We start from the raw sequence: 18,616 nt of genomic DNA on the forward strand, positions 1-18,616 counted from the left end.
CACGCACACACAACATAACCTATTGCACCTTGCTCCCACTTTCATGGGCAGAAGCGCCCAGCCCAACCAGCATCCACTTTTGGGCAGGGCTGCTGCTGCCACTGCTACAGCCACCCTGGGAGATCTGTTTGGCTTCTGTGGCAGCCCACTTGCTCCAGGCAGCAGATAGGGAAGAGGCAGGGGTTGGGGGGAGCTACAGCTGGGTGGGGGCAGGGACTGACAGCAGCGCAGAGCCTGTGCCCAGGGGGGTAGTGGGAGCACAGAGCTTGGGTGGCCAGGATATGGTTGAGAGGGAGGGTAGGGGATGTGGAGACCCCCCACACCCACTCCCCCACATGGCATGCAGCCCCTGCTGCTGGCAGGAGTAGCAAGCAGGGCACTCAGGGCACCCATGCCCTGCGCAGGCACTGGCACCCAGCAGCACACAGCTCTGGCAAGCTCTGCACATGGGGGCGAGGAACACAGCCTGCCTGGCCCACCTCTCTTGCAGGGGGTACCACGTGGTGCACGAGCAGCTCCCACACTTGCATGGCACCAGGGGAATCCCTGTGCTGGAGCCAGCTGCCTTCCCTGCCACCTACCGTGCAGGTCCCAAGACTCTAGGGGGCAGGGAAGGTAGCTGGCTTCAGCACAGGCCTTCCCCAGGTGCTGTGTGAGTACCAGGACGTGCACATGCACCGCACCGAGCTCCTGTGATCCAGATGGGCCAGGCAGGCTGCACTTCTTGCCCCCCACACAGCAGTGGCCAGAACTATGCACCACCAGCACCTGCGCAGGGCATGAACGCCCCAAGTGCCTCCATGGGCAGCAGGGTCTGCATCATACACGTACACCCCCCCACATACACCCCACCATACACACACACACACCCCATACACACAATATACAAGAGTAAGACTTTATTTGGAGTTGTTATGCAATCCCCTCTCTATATAGTACACAAACACATAACATGATAAATATTTTTTGTAATTTTAATTTTGTAATTGAATTAAAATATGTTATAGCAGGTGTTTGACTTTTAGTATATGATTTGGGCTTTTTTTCTGGTTCCAAGATGGCAACCCTCCCCTTCCAAAAGGAATATTTCTGGAGGGCAAGGGGTGGGACTTCCAGTGGCAAAGGTCAGGGGATAGGGGATGGGACTTTCAGTCCCAATATGGCAACCAGAGGGCGGCGCAACTGTCAAGGGGCAGGGCTACCCATGTGGCCCTGGACAGATCACCAAAATTTTGTTTAAGTGGCCCTCCATCCAAAATAATTGCCTGCCCCTGTCCTACACCATATGGTTCACTATTCTTTGTGATTAAGTAAATTGGGTAGTTGCATCAGCACATGAGGAATTTTTTAACCACAAGAAAATACCATCAAATGATGCAATATCATGTCAGTAATGCCACCACCATCAGGATGACACATTGTGATTCTTTTGGGGCCCAGGAGCCAGCTCATTTGTTAACTTGTGAACATTGAGTTCCCATGCTATGTGTTTTTTTTGTAATGATTGTAATTCCATAGTGCTGTGAGTAGCTACACATTCAGAATGAACTTTTGATCTGTTCCACTGGAAAAAAATGCAACAACATTATGACCAAATGTAAACTTCTCTAAATTACTCTTTCATGTGGCTGCTTTATTTGTAATATATTCTTTTATGGTGTAGAAGGAAAATTGGAAAAAATGTTTATTAAATTAGCTAACTCAGAATGACAGAGTGGACTTGATCAGACAGCCCACAGAGCATTTAAACTGTCAATCAAAAAGGAAAATAAAATTGAAAAATTCTCAACTGTTGGGGGAAAAGTGAAGGGAATGGCAATAATTCTAGCCAAAAAAGGTTCCCTTATTTGCAATCAGCTAGATAACTGGCTAAACAAATGGAAAAGGAGAGGATCCAGGAAAAAATACCAACTTCTTCTTCTTGTACTAGAGCTGGTTGGAAGTACAAGCAAATGTTAAAGGATATATAGTGAAAATATACTTGAACCTTTACTCTGGACCTATTGTAAAAGGCCTTCGAAATCTAGTATAGGCAAAATTAGTGCCTGTGACTGGCTTAGCATTTGGGGCGCTACAGACTAAAGCTATTTTTCAACAGTGACAGATACAACTGGAAAAATCAGTTCACAATCCACATGTTTTGTCACCCTTGTATCAGAGGAACTGTTTCTAGAAGTGACTAAGATTAGTGTCCAAAGCAATTTGGTCTTGGTCTTTCTGCTTGGATTTCCAGTCACAGAATCAGTTTGTAATGACTGGTTTTGTAATCTAGATATTTTTTCAAGCATGCTGTGTCCAATTTTTCTCATGTAGACCATGGCAGGGTACTTCAGGGCAGTACCAAGTGCCTTTATTTGGACAGACAAAAAAATTAAAGGTTCTCTATCTCATGGCCATTCCCTGAGCCATCTAGCTGTTAGCATGTCCCTTTCCAAAACAAACTTTAAATTAAAAACCACTAAGGTTTTCCCTTTTTAGGTACTAAAAATACAGGTTCTGCTTGAATGAAGGCAGAGGTAACTTGCTTAAGGAAGTTCAGGATAGATTTTCAAATTACTGCTCTAATTGATACAGTTGCAAAAACAGTTTTCAGGGGGAAGAAAAGTTGGCCTTCCATGCTTAAAAGAAAGGAACGCAAATGTTTGTAGAGTTTGCTTTGCTTGGTAAAGGCCAAAGTATTTCTAAGGACATCAAAGGATTTCAGAAGTTTCTATGCCAGTATTGAAGTATGTTGGATTTTTTTTAATTGGACTTACTTCTTGTTTAATACACATAATAATTTAAGTCCTCTTAAGATTTTATAGAGCAATTTTTTGAATTGCTTATTATTAATATTTGCTAGTTATGGATATTTTATGATCTTGAGATCAGTTATATAAATAAATAATCAAAATATCTATTTTTTCATATTGCTAGCACTAAAAAAGAGGTACAAGCTAACAACTGATTACCTCTCTACACCATTGTAATTACCTGTTTAAAAATAACAGACTTAGCTCTAAACAAGTTTCTGCTTGCTGTTTGAGTCCTTAATGAATTTTGAGCCAAAAAATATTTTCTAGAGCTATGTAACATGCAGAGTTAAACACTGTATTTATTTTTTCTGATTTACCAATCCTTATGTTGTTTAATCACAGTGCCTTTTTCATATTACACATTCTTAACATTTAACAATTGTTGAAAACAACTGTAGGTGAACTATTTCACCTATTCAATCCTGTAATAAATTTTAAAAAAATCCTTCTTGGCAGCTAGTGAAATATACGTTAATGGAGCTTCCAGAGGCTGCCTTACATAAGAGGTACAAACTATTGAACAAAACCAACAAGCTGAAATAATCAATTGTATTTATTGCCTGATGGCAAATGCATTGCTTACATGCACAACTATTATAAAGCTTTCAGTTGCATACTCTCACAGACTGCGTTTGAGAGGAGACAACTTCATTTTACTCCCAGCTGCATTAAGACCATGGTAACCACTCTAAGCCTTTTTATAGAATGCTTGAAATTATAATGAAGGTGGCAGAATGACCTGAAATTTCTTCTGAGAGGCAATGATGAGCCCTGCTTCTGTTAGCAAGTTTTTTTTCATATCTTAATAAGCCTGCTGATTTTATTTTTTTTTCCTTAGGGGAATGTTCACCTGCTCAGATTGAAGCCATTGCAGAACTACAGCCAGAGTCCATTATCAGCTGCCATCTTCATTTTAACAATGCTGCATTTGATTTCCCAGCCCATGATATTTTTACAGCAGAGCCTGGATTTGATAGTGCTTCAGGTAAGATGGGGAAAAGGATCCAGGACTGCAAATACAGCCAGAGGGCTGCCACAATTTGGTCCATCATTCTTGGTACAGCCAGATCTCTTGATAAAACCACTGGGAATCTTGGATGTATATTGGAATTAAGGATAGGGTCCCAAGTGTTTAGTTAAACTTACGTTTGTCCCTGATGTGCATTTGTCACACATTTTTCTCATTTTATGATGGTTTTCTGCATACAACCATAAGGGTACTGTATTTACTTGCATACCACACATGATGTTTTCCAGAAAGTTAGTCTTCCAACATTCTACAATGTCTTAAGCAAGGGGGCTGGTTTTTGGCTCGGAATAGAAGTGTGAAGATACTGCAAGATGGCAGCTGCTGCTTTTTCTTCTCTTCCCTCCAGCAGCTGGAGGGAGGGACAGGCAGAATCCATCAGGGGCAGATCCAGGGCAGGCTTATTGGTTGGCTGTATCCTTAAATTCCTGCTTCACCTGAAGTTTAAAACCCAGCTGCCCAGCCTTAGCAGTGGTGTTTCTCATAAGCAATATGGAGGGAGTCAGTTGACTTGATAGTTCAGGGGTTTTCAGCCTTTTCGATCAGTGTACCCCTGGCAGCCAGACAGTGGGGCACGGCAGCATGGGATGGTGCGTGGTAGCCCTCCATCCCCGTCCATCTGCACGTACGCATAGGGCCCTCTCAGTTACCTCCAGGGGTACACGTTGACAACCCCGTGCTAGTTCTACGTGACCTCTGCTAATTGCTCTTCATTCCTCTTCACACAGCCCTCTCTCCTTTTTGGTAGACTTGATGTTCCAAAAATAAGACTGTCGTTTCCTTTGCAGTTTGGCTGTCTGTTAGCTATTCCTGGTCTCTCTCTTCCCTGCAGACTGTTTTTTTATCTCACTTCAAAATCCTAGCTCTACCGATGGAGTCCAGTCTCAGCAGCAGCTACAATTTCAGCTTTTGGCTGAGCAGCCAAAAGCTACTAGCAAATCAGCTGGGAAAAGATTAAAACTAAATTCTGCCTGAGCAGGAAATGGAGAGTGAGCGAGCTGAAGGTTAGGCTCTGTCCCTGCTGCATGTGGTTGTACCTCTGGAAACTTCTTTTTTTTTAATTGTACTTTCCCCCAAAAAGGTGCATGTCTTGCGTGGGGGCATGTGTTATGCAAGAAAATATAGTATTAATATTTTTCACCATATTCTGAAGCAAGTGGGAAACAATTTCACATATATCCCTCATATATGTAATGCTATTTTGGTACCTGCACATCCCTATGGAATTTCATTTAAAATAATAATGTGCCTGATGGAATGTTTGGGTACATAGTTATTCTGGACTCCTGTGCAAAACAACCCCAACCTAGATCACTTGTGAAAAGAATGTGCGTGAAAGTTAAGGTCCTGATTCTGTCTTGCTGCCGTGTCCTGGAGTTCAGGCATAACAGGTTTGTGCTGACCTACTCCCCAAAGCTAGGGGGTGCTACATGTTAATCTAGCTGAACTAAAGCCTGCTGTTTTACATTGTAGTAGTCCAATCTGAATTTCTGACTCTGACTCATAACACAAGCATGAGCAATTTGTTATTAATAAAGAACAGATAATGCCCCAAAAGTTGATGATGGTTACTGACTAGAATTACAGCAGTAGGTAAAGTAAGTATGGTTCTTGTTAGATTTGGTTTTCAGTAAAAGATTTCATACAATATCCCCAGAAACCTTAAGTTCAAAATGTAATTCAAACCAGCTGGAATATGAAAAACCTTGGATGAATTGAAAACAGCCTGATTTTATTTATTTATTCCCCTATCCTCTGCACTTAGTTGACAATGAACTGGGGTGAAGTGAACGCTGTGGTAATGTTGTACCATGGGGATTTGTGTTAGGTCTTGCTTGCCTCTGCTGTCCTCAGTTTCAGTTTATTAGGGCACATTTTTATATTGCTTCATTGCCCCTCTAAAGAAGATTCCTCAGTGAGACCCACAAGAAATGTTCTTAGGCATGAAAAGAAACAGGAGCAATTAAGGGCTGATCCTATTTGTTGTTTTGTTTTGTTTTTTTGTTTTTTTATAGGTCAGTATATCTGTTCCATCACAATGCACAGACTTACTGACAAGCAGCTAAAGCATCTCAGCATGAGTAAAACAGCTGTCATAGTTACAGCCTCAGTTCAGAGCAGCCATTTCTCTGGTGAGCAGATCAGCACTGAAGTGCCGTTCAATCCAGGATTTTATGCTGATCAGACTGAAATAGTCTTAAGTAACCATTATATTAGCTCTGATGTGAAAATATTTGGAGCCACTGAAATTCTCAACAATCTCGAGGTGAGTGTATCATGGCAAATCATCCTGTATATTTAAAACTGTGCTGAACCATTAGAGACAGTTCTGAGGAGGAGGTCAGTATGCACTTCAGCATTTAGGAGTACTCCAAGAGGCAAGGTGTCTTGGAGATGCTCCTCTAAGATGCAGTACTCTTTCCTGCTTAGGCATTATTAAATTACTAATGGCCTACACCAAGAGAAAATCATAAAAGGCATCCCCATCCATCCAGGTTGACTCATCTGTGCTGGCCAGATTGTTAGACAGGCAGACAGGTGTAGAGCAGGGGTGCAGTTACAAAGTTGCCTACAGCAATCCAAATGTATGGGATAGTCAGGAAAAAGGGAAAAATAAGGGGTCAGGAAATAGTATAAAATTCAAGTATGATTTAGCTTTTGCAAAGATGGCATGTGGTTGTGTAAACTAATGATGTAACAGATCAGAAATAAAGTTATGATAATTAGCAGGACTTCCCCAGGAATAAAATCTCCCTCAAAATGTATTGAAATAGTTGCCCTGAACAGGACAAGTTTGAGGAGAAGTCACATGTGGAGCTTGCCCCCAAGCATTTTCTTTTTTAGCAGTCCTCTTGTGACATTTTCTCCTCAGACAGCTATGCAAGGGAAAGAGAAGGTGCAACGAGAGTCCATCCCAGTAGATATTAGTGGATAGATGACAGGCAGCTATAATCTTTTCCTCTTCTTCACTCTTGTGTATGGTTACATCCACCTGAATAACTGTTGTCAGAGGATGATGTTCTGCACTTTCTGGGGCCTGACTCAGTAATCTGGTAGATCTTTGTTGTCTCTATCTGTTATGATTCTGTGGTTTCATGTACTGGTTGGTTCATGACCTTTAAAAAGCTAAAACTTTGCCTGACACTCCCTGCTGTGGTGTGAATTGCAGATTTTTATCATGTCTACAGGGGAAAGATAATATGTCAGGGCTTTTTATTCTACAAACGGTGCTAATGCATCTGTTTTCTCCAGTTAAAAGGATAATCTGACACATTTTGGTTATCTAGTATTCTACTCCCCCCACCCCTCCAAACTAAATATTAAAGCTTATCTTTGACATCTGATATTAAAATATTTCTATTCCTTGCTTGTCACATTCTATTTTTAATTCTAATAGATATGTTACTTGATATCAGATAGATTTGCAGAAGAATAGGGGGATTTGGTCTTAAATACCTCAGCAGACATTAACGTTCTTTACATTTCTCTGAAAAGGTAACAACCAACAGCTGACCTAACAGCATGAAACTAGTAGGGATGTGGGAGCAAAATCTTTTCTTCCATTTTCACTCTGTTTAGTCTCTTGAGGGTGGAGTTCCACTTTTTAGTTAATGGTCCCTCTGCATGTCTGTTTCATGCACCAGCAGGATATTGCCCTCATGTGTTGTTGTATGGGGAGCTCATAGGCATATTCTTTCCCAAGCCTGTGGAGTTAGAGGAGTTGCCAAAACTAGCATCAACAAAGTTTAAATTGAGAGCTCTGCGAGTAGAGAGGTGATGGGGGTATGAACAGGTTTGGTGGAATAGATCTGTGGCTATGGCCTGTGTTCTCCATTGAAGTAACTTTTCCTTCAAATATAATTTGTATGCATTTATGCACATACAGTCTTTGTTCAGACAGTATCTTTGTTTTGCAGGTGAAATGTGGATCACCAATGGTGAAGGCATTTGAGAGAGAGAAATCGTATGGCCTGCCCAGTTATGTAACCTACACTGTTAGTTTATCTGATCCAAGAGTTACAAGCCAGGGGTCCTTATCAACCACGCTTACGATATCTAGCACAGTGACTGACCAGTCTATTACTATTCCAGTGACAATTATTTATATAACTGGCAGAAGTGGGCCAGTGAGACGTAAGTTTATCTCTAAATTTTTGTGTCAGAATAAAATTCTAATTCCCATTAATGTTCAAGGAGTTACAGGATTTAATGTAGTTTAAATCTGAGCTGACTGCTGAAGCTATCACTGTTTGATATGCACTAATACCCTGACAGTGAGGTTTGCATACAAATGTTGAATGTGGCTGAAACTGGACACCTTTCCCTTTCTGGTTCATTCAAAATGCAATCACTCTTTTAATGTACAGTTGCCCCTCCAAGATACCATGATGCTTTAGTAACCAACAGTACTTTTGCTGTTAAATGTATCTAATGTAAAGGTATTAAACACAATATTCAAAATAAAATAAGATGTAGGAAAGGAGTCTAATTTATATTTAGATCAGATTAGAGAGATAAGATGCGATTTATAACATGGTTATGTTATCTCTTCTTTTCAATTGGTTCCACAGATGGAGCCAGCTTATTCCAACACTTCCTTGATTCCTATCAAGTAATGTTCTTCACGCTTTTTGCACTGCTAGCAGGGACAGCTGTTATGATCATAGGTAAGAGTATAAAAGGCTGCAATATTGTTCCTTACTTTATAAACGTTATTTTAGCTGTGATTTAAATGAATAATTTCAATGCTGAAAATTTTTTTTGTTGTGTTTTTGTTTTTTTAACATCTCTCAGCCTACCATGCAGTATTCTCACCGAAGGAACAGCATACTCATCCAGCATTCACCCCAAGGACAACTCCTCAACACAGCCGTAACAGTAAGCAGCTGTTACCCAGTTATAAATGAAATGAATTGGTTACCCTAGATATTTCATTTGAATGACTATTAAGAGATATCACTAAAAGATGTCTGTATCCTGAAATAGATTGCAAGACTGGCACACAAGCACTGTACATGACTTTAGAAACATTTTGTTTGTTTGTTTTTTGTTTTTTACTTGATTTTTGAGCTCACATACTGCATTCTGCACTCATGTGACTTCTTAGCTAGAAACTACTTCTAATTTTACTTGCAATAAAGATGAGAGTCAAGATCTTTTAATGGCAGCTTGGAAGGCAAGGGAATAAGTAGTCTGTTTTACTACAGGGTTTCCATAATCTCCTGACAATGATTAGGAAAATAATCGCATTTACATTTTCAACAAAAATATTATTCAGTTTCTCAAAGTTGTATAGACAACTAGCAGGTTAAACAATTCATATTTGTTACTTTAACTGTAGGGATGACTAAGCATGCAAATAATTCATGGCCTTTGGCAGGGAATATTTGTTCATATTTTAAGCACATAATAAAGTGCTTCACTAAAGAGCCTTGGCTTATAGTACATTGTCCTTAGTTTGTTTCTTAGAATCACATTGGGAAGAGCACTCTTGATTCTAATAACCAGCAATTCTAATACGCACAGCAAAGTAAAAAAAAAAAAAAAATAGAGAGAGGCCAATCGAGGAATTCTGCACAGTTTTGGTACTTCATTTATAATTTACTCACTGACTACAATAAACTTGCATCCTAGCTTCATAGCAAACACATATGGTTGGGAGTGTAGACTGAAGAATACTTGATTCTAATAGTGGGGAAACAAGTTTGTATGTATGGATTATGGTTTAAGATTCAGAAATTAAGAAACAGAAATTGCACCTCATACAATGCTTTTGCCATTTGTTCTTTGGATGTTGATTCTAGTAGACAGCCAATGCTGTTAAATGAGATACCAATAAGCAACACAGTCCTGTAGTATCATTCAGATATTTGGGTGAGGTAAAGCAAATCAAGATTATCAGTTATCATTTATTACTGAAATGAACTGTGCTTTCTTATGGGCGTGTATGCACAGGCAGTCATGTGTTTGTGGGTGGGATTTTTTATTATAATTATTATTTCCTTTTGACAGTACCTAGAAAAGCCTCCTATGTATAAGTAGATGAAAATGCACCCAAAATATAAAAGAAAATGTTTCAGTTTTCTCTAGAATCCCTTCCCCATTTCCAAATGCTCTAAGAGTAACTGTTTTTCAGCCTTCTCACCATGGTCCTGTCTCTTTATGAACACAATTTTCTTTTTCATCTTCCCATTTTACAGGTTTTTCTGCTTCACCTGCAAGTCCTTTCAGTCCTGTGTCTTCAAATAGAAAAAGCAGCCCTTCCTCCATTCTGTGGAGTACTTCTTAGCCTCTTAGCTTCAAGAGACTACACAGATTCATCTGCATAAGGGCATATACTTGGGTTTTTAAAAAGTCAGTGCCTTTACTAATAGTAAAAGTGTTTCACTGTGGAGGAATCTCAGCAAAGTTTGAAAATTTGCAGATGCTCAGTAATGGTACAAGTTGTCTTAAAGCATACTGTATAACACCTTTTAAAAAAAATGCCTGGCATTCCTTTAATTTTTATGGGGATGCTTTTAATCCTCTAAACTCTATTCTGCTGTTTTCTGTTTTATGCTCAGTTGACAAGGATGACTGGACAATAATCAATTTTTGTGCTAAGTTGGCTTTCCTGCACGCTTCAAGTAATTGGAAGCTACATTTAGGAGAAAATGGGTAGTGGCTTTTATTTACTTTCTGTAGAAACTAACTTTCTTTTAATAAGTTTTTTTTAAAAAAAGGGAACTAGAAAAGCAGGTAAAACATGAGCCAAAAAATGTGAAGGATTGTATGTGTAAAAGGACTTAAGTTTTACTTTGGGTTCCAAGACTCAGGAATGTACTGCACTGATAAGTATTCTTATATTATAGCCTTACAATGTGAATCTTCATTATAACTTGCCAGTTTAGGAATGCTGTGATAACTGTGAATAAATCAGTTTTTTTTTAACAAAAATAAAAACAAACAATATACAGATATGGTTTCTTTTAGGTAAAATTGCAGTATTCCTTTTTGCTACTGTATGCTTCTTCTGTGATCAAGAATGCAAAAAAAGCATGTGCCTTCTTAGAAGAATCTGCATTTGGTAATAAAGATTTCTAAAATTATGTAGAGGTATGCAAATATTTTAGTTGAAGGCAGTAATTTTCATCACCTTTTTAATCGTTATTATAAATATGAAAGATATGATATTTTTATTGATTGTTTTAAAAATATAAATACCTCGGCCAAAACTGAGCCTACATCCATTGCCACTGCCCAGTTACTGCCTCATAAACTGAGTAGCTTGTTTCATGGTAATGATAAATTTTAGTTGGTTTATTCTGTCTCTGATGCAATATACCTGCATACATATTCTCTGGGCACCCTAAAAGATTGCCTTTTACTATTAGGTAAAGTATTAATGTTAAGATCAGCCAGGAACTATTGTGTTCATAATTAAATCTTACCCAATAATAATAGTGCTTACTGTATAATGTGTATGTATAATAAAATACTTATGTATGCAGTGTATTGCATAGTTATTACTCTGCTATTTTATGTGTGTGTTTCTGATGGACTAGAACACACCCACACCCATGTGACATTTGTGCACAATTGACAGATAAATCAGAAGTTTCTACCAGGTGGTAAATTACTATACACACTCAGACCTGCCATGCTATCAGAAAGTAAAGCTGCCAGCAACGTGCACAAAAGAGAGAGGGTTTTTTTATGTTAATTTTAAACGTTGAGAGAAACAAAAGACTGTTTTTCAAGAAGTTGCCCTAAAACATTGGCCCTAGGATAGAAAAATTACCTCAGTTATGATGTAAAGAAAACCCTTTGTTTTGTGGATCACAAATGCAGAAATTTTCTCTTGTCCCACAGGCGCTATTTTGCAGCTGTTGCCCTCAGAATTGGGGTTTGTTTACATTTAGGTATCATTATCCATGTTGCAGCTGTGAATAATTCCTGAAGTGTGAATTGTCCAAAAGAACCGTAATGAAGGTAGTCACAAGTGTTCTGATTAAAAAACAGGGCATCACAACATATGTGATCAACACATGAAATTATGCAAGAGGAGACAGGGATGTACACACAGACAAATTATGTGGCATGTAGGGTTTTTTTATGCAGTTGTTACCGAAAAATTAAGCACTGTTAATTATTGATCCTTTGTGAGGTTTTTATAATTTATTTACTAGTTATTGAAAGAGAAATGTGCCTTACATGCTAGTACTGCTTAAATTTGACAATTTGGATGTATATATGGGCATTTATACTTGTCTTATTTAATAAAGTTTTATAAGATTACTTAATATAGTGCTACTGACCATTTGTGTTTTCTCCTGTCTCCTTAAAAGCTAACTGTGCATTCATTACCTTTTTGTGTCCCTTGCTGTCAACCCCCACTATGAGACTATGCCTTGATGTCATTAAATTTCAGTTCTGTATTGCAAAACATTCTGCTTGTGGTCTCTAATGAATTCATATAAAATTTGATGGGTTTGAAGTAAAAAAGGCATTTGCCCTGTCATTGCCAGGCCTGTAAACTTACCCTAGGACTTGACAGTCAAGCCAGCTTCTTCCTTTCACACATATCACCATCACTTAGAATGATCCTGCACTGCAATTTATGCACTGAGGACACCTCTACAATTCCATTGTCTCCAAATCATGTCCTGACTTTTGCCTGTGCAATCCCTTTCACCTTTTTTGTAATTGCAGAGAAATTATGGCATAGTTGGGAAACTGGTACAACAAGGTGTCACTGACTATAATTTGTCCTTTGGGATTTGAAGCATGGTAGGACTGAAAGAGAATATAGTTGGATTTTTCAAATGTTAGGGTGTGTCTGGAAGGGGGAGTGGCAGTAGGGGTAATAGACAAAGTAGAGATTTCTCAGATTTACTTTTTACTCAGTGTAACAGGTTGTCATTTTCACAGTACAGTTTTTCCCTGTGGCAAACTTGTCCCAATAGGAAACAATATGAACCATAAACAAATACATAAAGAATATGCAGTTAAATCCTGTGACCTTTCCCAGACACTGAGAGGGCAACCCCAGCTCTGTGTTGCCTCCTCAGCACTGCAGCCTTTCCCCTCTCCCTTAGCTCCCCTTCTTGGCCACATCCAGACAAGCACAGTTGTTGTGGTAAGTGGCTCTGCAGGCTCATCTGCAGCGCTATGTACTGCACATTCAGTTGTTCTCTACACTGCAAGGGAGCAGTGCGGGGGGGTTGAGCCCTTGATATCCAGGGCTCAGAAAAAACCCTCACAAAAACAGAGTGGACATGTGGAGACAGAGGATGCTGCTCAAACCTGGAGTTTAGCCAGCCAGAGCCATGCTGTGGCTGCTGGCCAGGCTCTAAGTGGCAGGATTGCCACTGCTGCAGCCCCAAGAGGCCTCCAGGGAATCCTGCTGGGGCCATTTCAGTGCTGGCCCCAACCTCCTCTACCCCCACCCAGGGTAACCTGCTATGCTGCAGAGGACACATGGCTCAGGTTTTCCCCAGGGACAATTAGCAGCAGCACAAGGTATCCTACTGCTAGTTGTCCCTGGGGAGCCAAACTTCCACGCTTGTATGGATGCGGCCCCGGGAGCTTTTTAGTTTCTCTATGGCCAGCCAGTCACCCCTGCCAGCTGATTCAGGCATCCTAGGCCAGCAGGCTATCCTCTTCTAACTGCCTGAGCCATGCACTCTGTTCCATATCCACCCTCCCACAAGTACAGCCCAGGATACACTCTTCTATTTCTTGAATTCTCCTCCCCACTCTCCAGAGAAGTCTGCATTTGCATGTGCTGGTCCACAGGGGTGGCATATCAATAAATGGACAGGTGTGATCTTGTCCACTTGGAGTTGGCCTCTCACATAGCTGACTTTCCCCTCCTCCCCCCGCTCCTTGGAGAAGGCAGAGGCAACAGCGTTAAGAGGGGTGGGGAACAGGTTGGGCCAGCAGTGGTGATGCAAGGGAAGTGGGTAATGGGCCCGGCCATGCCGCAGCATGGGAGAAGAGCAGGCCTGGATGCTGCCATGAGGGCGGGGATGGGGGGAAGGAGCTGTGCTGGTCTTGAGCCCCCATCCACCCACCCTACTCCCAGGAGGTGGTGGCGATGGAGCGGACATAAAAGGGGACAAAGCTGGCCTTACTCCCTGCTCCCTGGATGCGGTGGCGGTGCTCTGCCTGCCCCCCCCCCCCCAATCATTCATGGGGAGGGAAGGCGAGGCAGGCAGACACTAGCCAGGCAGCCAGGGGGCAAAGTAGGACCAGCCTCAAAACAGTGGCAGACAGGGTGGGAGGGGCACACCAGGCCCAGCCTGGCTCCAAAATGGCAGTGGGTGGAGGTGCCAGGCCTGGCCCAGCTCCGCAACGGTGGCGGGGAGGGTGGGGGGGCACGCCCAGCTCTGAAATGGCAATGGGCTTGGTGGGGGGCATGCTGGGCCTAGCCTGGCCTGAAAAGAGCAGTGGGGGGGGGCCCTGTGGCAGAGGTGGGGGAATGAGGAGTAGGCCTGGCCCCAAAGGTGGGGAGAGGGGGACCCAGATGCAGGCTCTGTCCATGCCTGCATCACCCCCCACCCCAGTGATTCTTGATAGGCACTTGGCTAGTATTCCAGAATTGTCCTTATTTTCCACAGCTATAATTTGGGTTTTCCAGCAAAATGTTATTTTCTTTCCAGTTAGAATGAGTCAAGGAGCCTTGATAGATATGTAGTTGCCATGTGATAAACACGTTAGAAATACTTCTAGATAGGTTTAATACCTCATTTAAAAACAATCCGTACGCATTCCCATCTACTCTGATACTTGCAACCAACAGTTGTACATAGTTGTACGTAGTCTATATTGTACATAGTTAAGTGAATGGTTTTGAGAAATGAATGACTTGGATCAAGTCATTTAGACACTATTTATTTGTAAATAAATATTTGTAAGTAAATATTTCCTCATAGTGCTGGTAGTAGGGGACTAAAAAGGTGGGGTGGAAAATAAACCTCTTTAAAAGAGGCTTAGTTCTTAAAGTGACTTGCTGTAAGAGGAAAATATAGCTTTTACATTCAGAAGCTGTGCATGACTTATCAAACTTCAGGTAAAATAAAGGATTAGGGATAAATGTTCATCATTTAACTACTGCTGACAAAGCTCAACCTTTTTTTAAAAGAACAATTGGATTCTTTATAAGGTTCTAATTTCATTTTTACTAAGACTCAGGCTTTTTGCAGTGTCACAGGGCACTAGGGTGCCCTGCTCCTTTAAAAGACTGAAACTGCCAGGGGAACAGCCCTACCGGTGAGTTGGAGGCCCCAGCTGTGGGTTACCAGGGCAGCCAGAACAGGCTAGCGGCCCACACCTGCCAGCAGTCAGCTGACCAGAAGGGGCAGGGCTTGGCTCATACATATGTCCCAGAGCTGGGGCCAGGAAGGCAGTTCCCTGCCAGCAGCTAATGGGGAAGGAGCTTTCCCAGAGCAAGCAAAGGGGAGAGGCCTGACTGCATGAGCAGCTCCTGATACTGTTGTGGGACGGAGTATTCCCCAGTAGGGTTTGATTGACATTATAGCCAGGTGGCTTGAATTTATGTTGCAGCCCAGGGGCTAGTGTTTGATTTATTGTTGTGTAACATTGGTGGTTTGGGTGAAGCTATTAGGGGAAGGAGGAGGCTTCATAGGGGACCCATGGCAGTGTGGGGACCCCAGTGCCAGGGAGGGTGCAGCATTTAGGGTGCACCGACCACAGCACCAAGGAGGGCGCAGCACTTTTCAGGGCTGCGGAGAGCCCAAGTGCCAGGGAGGCACAGAGCGAGACAGGGCTGCAGAGAGCCCAGGGAGGACAAAGAGGCCAAATTACAACTAGGCCCAGACCAAACAACATTGCTACCATCTGCAAGGCTTGAGGTGTGGTAAAGGGGTGGTTGCAGCCATGCTTAGCCCATAAGGCTAGGGTGCCCCAAAACACCCATTGTGACATCCATCCTGGAATGGGACCCACCAGGGGTCCAGGGACCCACAGGGTCCTCAGAATCAATCTCAACCGTGTCTAAGAGGACTTAAAGACAGCCTCCCTATCATTCATACCATCAAAGACATGGCGGGAGAGAATTGAGGGTGCCCATTGGACCAACTTGGCACAGTAAGGGGCTTTGGGAGATCACGGCCCTCCTTAAGGACCCCATCCTGTGCCATGCATCTTATATTGAGGTTTTCTCACCTATTTATTGGAAATTAATGAAATTGCTGTTACTCTGAGTACTTTCCAGTCCAGGTGCATGGAGAAATTGAACTTGTGCCTATAATATGACCAAATGTCAGTAGTGCACTTACAGCTCATTTAGGTCCAACAAGAATCTTCCCATTGCTTTCAGTGGGATCAGAATTAGTGCTGGTCACTTTTTTTTTCCAATTAACCAGCAAGTTTATTTCCAAAGTTGATTTTTGCAAAATAAAATCTTTGATAGACATAGATCTGAGTGAGTGAATACTGAAAAAAGAAATCAGATCAATTTTTTTGCAACAAATTACTTCAGCTCTGTTTTCAGCCTTGAGTCCAATTTCTCGTATGTGTCTAACCAAATGAACTTACTGTAAATATGCTTCCTGGAGCAGTGAATGTAAACTTAATAGCATGAAATATGCTCATGAAGTAAAGTTCAATTTGATAATTGTACTTATTTGTTCTATAAATCAAATTCTAAGGGTTCTATTCATGCAATTAGGAAACAGAAACAGAGGCCCAAAACACACATCCAGTCCAAGCAGCTCTCCCTGACAAGATCTAATCAACATTTAGAAGTTAAAGAACAGCAGTCATTCCTAAATATCTCCATGTGTGGACACACTTATTTTGGAATGCAAGTGCCTTGTTCTATTTTAGCTTATTTTTCAAAGAGAATGATGCACTGAGTTGGAGCAACGATTTGGGAATAATATGTTTATTTATTTTTAAAGTAATCTAGGAGAAGCAGCTCTTATTCTGGAATACACATTCCAGCATGAAGTTATGCAGAAGTATCTGTAGTACTACTCAGATATTTTTGAAAGGCTGTAGTGGAATAATTTTATATGAAGACGATTCCTTAAATTATCCAGCAAATAATTTATAATAAAAATCTCATTTTGTTTTCAAATAATTCACAACTTCCAAAAATGAGTTGTGAATATGTCCAATATGACAAGCTTTCTGTAGTAGTTAACAGCTGGAGTAGAGCAGGTATCTTTCTGTATATCTATTTGTTGTATATCACATATTTTCACACTACTTCTGTTATTAGGCCTCCTTGCACTCTTAAGGGTAACTCCCACATTAATTATATTCATAGAATCACAAAATAAACCATTTCTCAATAAAATGTACATATGATAGCTTTTACAGGCCTTTTAGCCTTCTTAAAGAAAAGGTTGAGGTAACAACTAAAACTTCAGTCACTGAAGCCACTATTTTTTAAGCTCCTGATCCAAGACACTTGCAAGATGAATGGCAGATTTTTCTAGCCTTAGTCTGAGGCCAGGTTTAGGCAGCTCCTTCTGAAAAACCTACAATAAATTTATGACAATTGTGGGAATTCCCTCCCCCACCCTAATATATTTTATGTGCTATTGTGTAGAAACAATCCTACCTATATACCAGTTTTGAAATTTTGTCCTTGCAAATCTTAGTCATGAAGTTGAGCAAACAGCTCCTCTGTAAGACATACCTGTGCTCAGCACTTAGCAGAGGTTAGAAAAAGTACTGGCAACACTTGTCCTTAAGTTACCACGGAGTCCTCCTCAAGTTGTGGCATCTGCCAGTTGAAGGAGTTTTTCCTCAAGGGGAAGGAAATATTGTGCTAACAAAACAGATGATGTTTACTGAATTAGTGTTGGCAGCCTCATGAGCTCTTGGAAGAAGGGAACCATCAGTAAATGGTTGTCAAAGAAATAAAGTAGGGCTTACATAAGAGTAGAGTAGAAAAAATTAAATTAACTTCCACTTATTAGAATGCATACAATGCTATTACACTTCTGAAATATTTTTGACTAGTTAAAGTTGGCTTTAGGTTTTCTGTGCCTCTCCCATATATGAAGACAGAACAAGTACATAGTCCTCTATTCTAATTCAGTGCAAAGGAGCAAAGAGCTTTCTTCAGAATTGCATAGCCAAACATAATTGAGAAACTACTTACTGAAGTTGCAGACCTCACAAAATGTGGTCATCTGTACTTTCATGATACATTATATATGTTTCCTTTTACAATATTTATGAAAGGGGAAAACATATCTGTGGTGTTATCAGAGAGCATGAATCAAGAAAGGGTTTAACTGAAGTAGTGTCTTTCAATTATGTGTGTGTAGTGCACAGAGGGCATATTAAGTTGGTCTTTTGTCCAAGTTCTGGATTAATGAATTATAACCAGACCATTCTCATTGCTATGGAGTGAAAGTTCTTGCCCACCAGTGGTTGTTTAATAGCCCATGTGAAAAGAATGATTAAGCCCTAGAGTGCCAGCTTTCGGGTCAGTCGACTTCTGGATATAATACCTCAACCCCCTACATAGTGGTGGACGTGCTTTTTGCAGTTTCATTTTCAAAGTATTGGATGAGCACTGAACAAACGTCTCACAACAAGATGTGGTTCTTCTAGGTCAGGATTAGAAATTATGGTGTGAAAGCCTATACTATCAGTGTTGCTGCTGGTTTTCTTCTGATTAAAAAAAACTTAAGTCTCTTAGACTTTCTTGAGCCCTACATTTACTTAAAGGTGAAGAAGCAGATCTTCTGTCTTGTTTGGTACCCATGAAATCACCATCTTCTAAATATCCCCTTAACAGAGAAAGTCACCATCAGGCCAGTACTGTCAG

General features: G+C 41.0%; 1 protein-coding gene across 1 annotated transcript in view; it reads left to right on the top strand.

Annotated features, from left to right (window-relative positions):
- The window catches only part of NUP210 (nucleoporin 210), a 128,523-nt gene extending 116,276 nt beyond the window's left edge, over positions 1–12,247 (top strand). The window contains exons 36-41 of the mRNA XM_019504616.1: positions 3,634–3,780; positions 5,838–6,088; positions 7,740–7,956; positions 8,394–8,489; positions 8,617–8,700; positions 10,023–12,247. Of these exons, the coding sequence (XP_019360161.1) occupies positions 3,634–3,780; positions 5,838–6,088; positions 7,740–7,956; positions 8,394–8,489; positions 8,617–8,700; positions 10,023–10,111 (884 nt within the window). The 3' untranslated portion in view covers positions 10,112–12,247. The remainder of the gene's footprint in view (positions 1–3,633; positions 3,781–5,837; positions 6,089–7,739; positions 7,957–8,393; positions 8,490–8,616; positions 8,701–10,022) is intronic.
- Positions 12,248–18,616: the final 6,369 nt, after the last annotated feature.

Source organism: Gavialis gangeticus, unplaced genomic scaffold (assembly GCF_001723915.1).
Source record: "Gavialis gangeticus isolate Ggan-Ray unplaced genomic scaffold, GavGan_comp1, whole genome shotgun sequence".
NCBI classification, from domain to species: domain Eukaryota; kingdom Metazoa; phylum Chordata; order Crocodylia; family Gavialidae; genus Gavialis; species Gavialis gangeticus.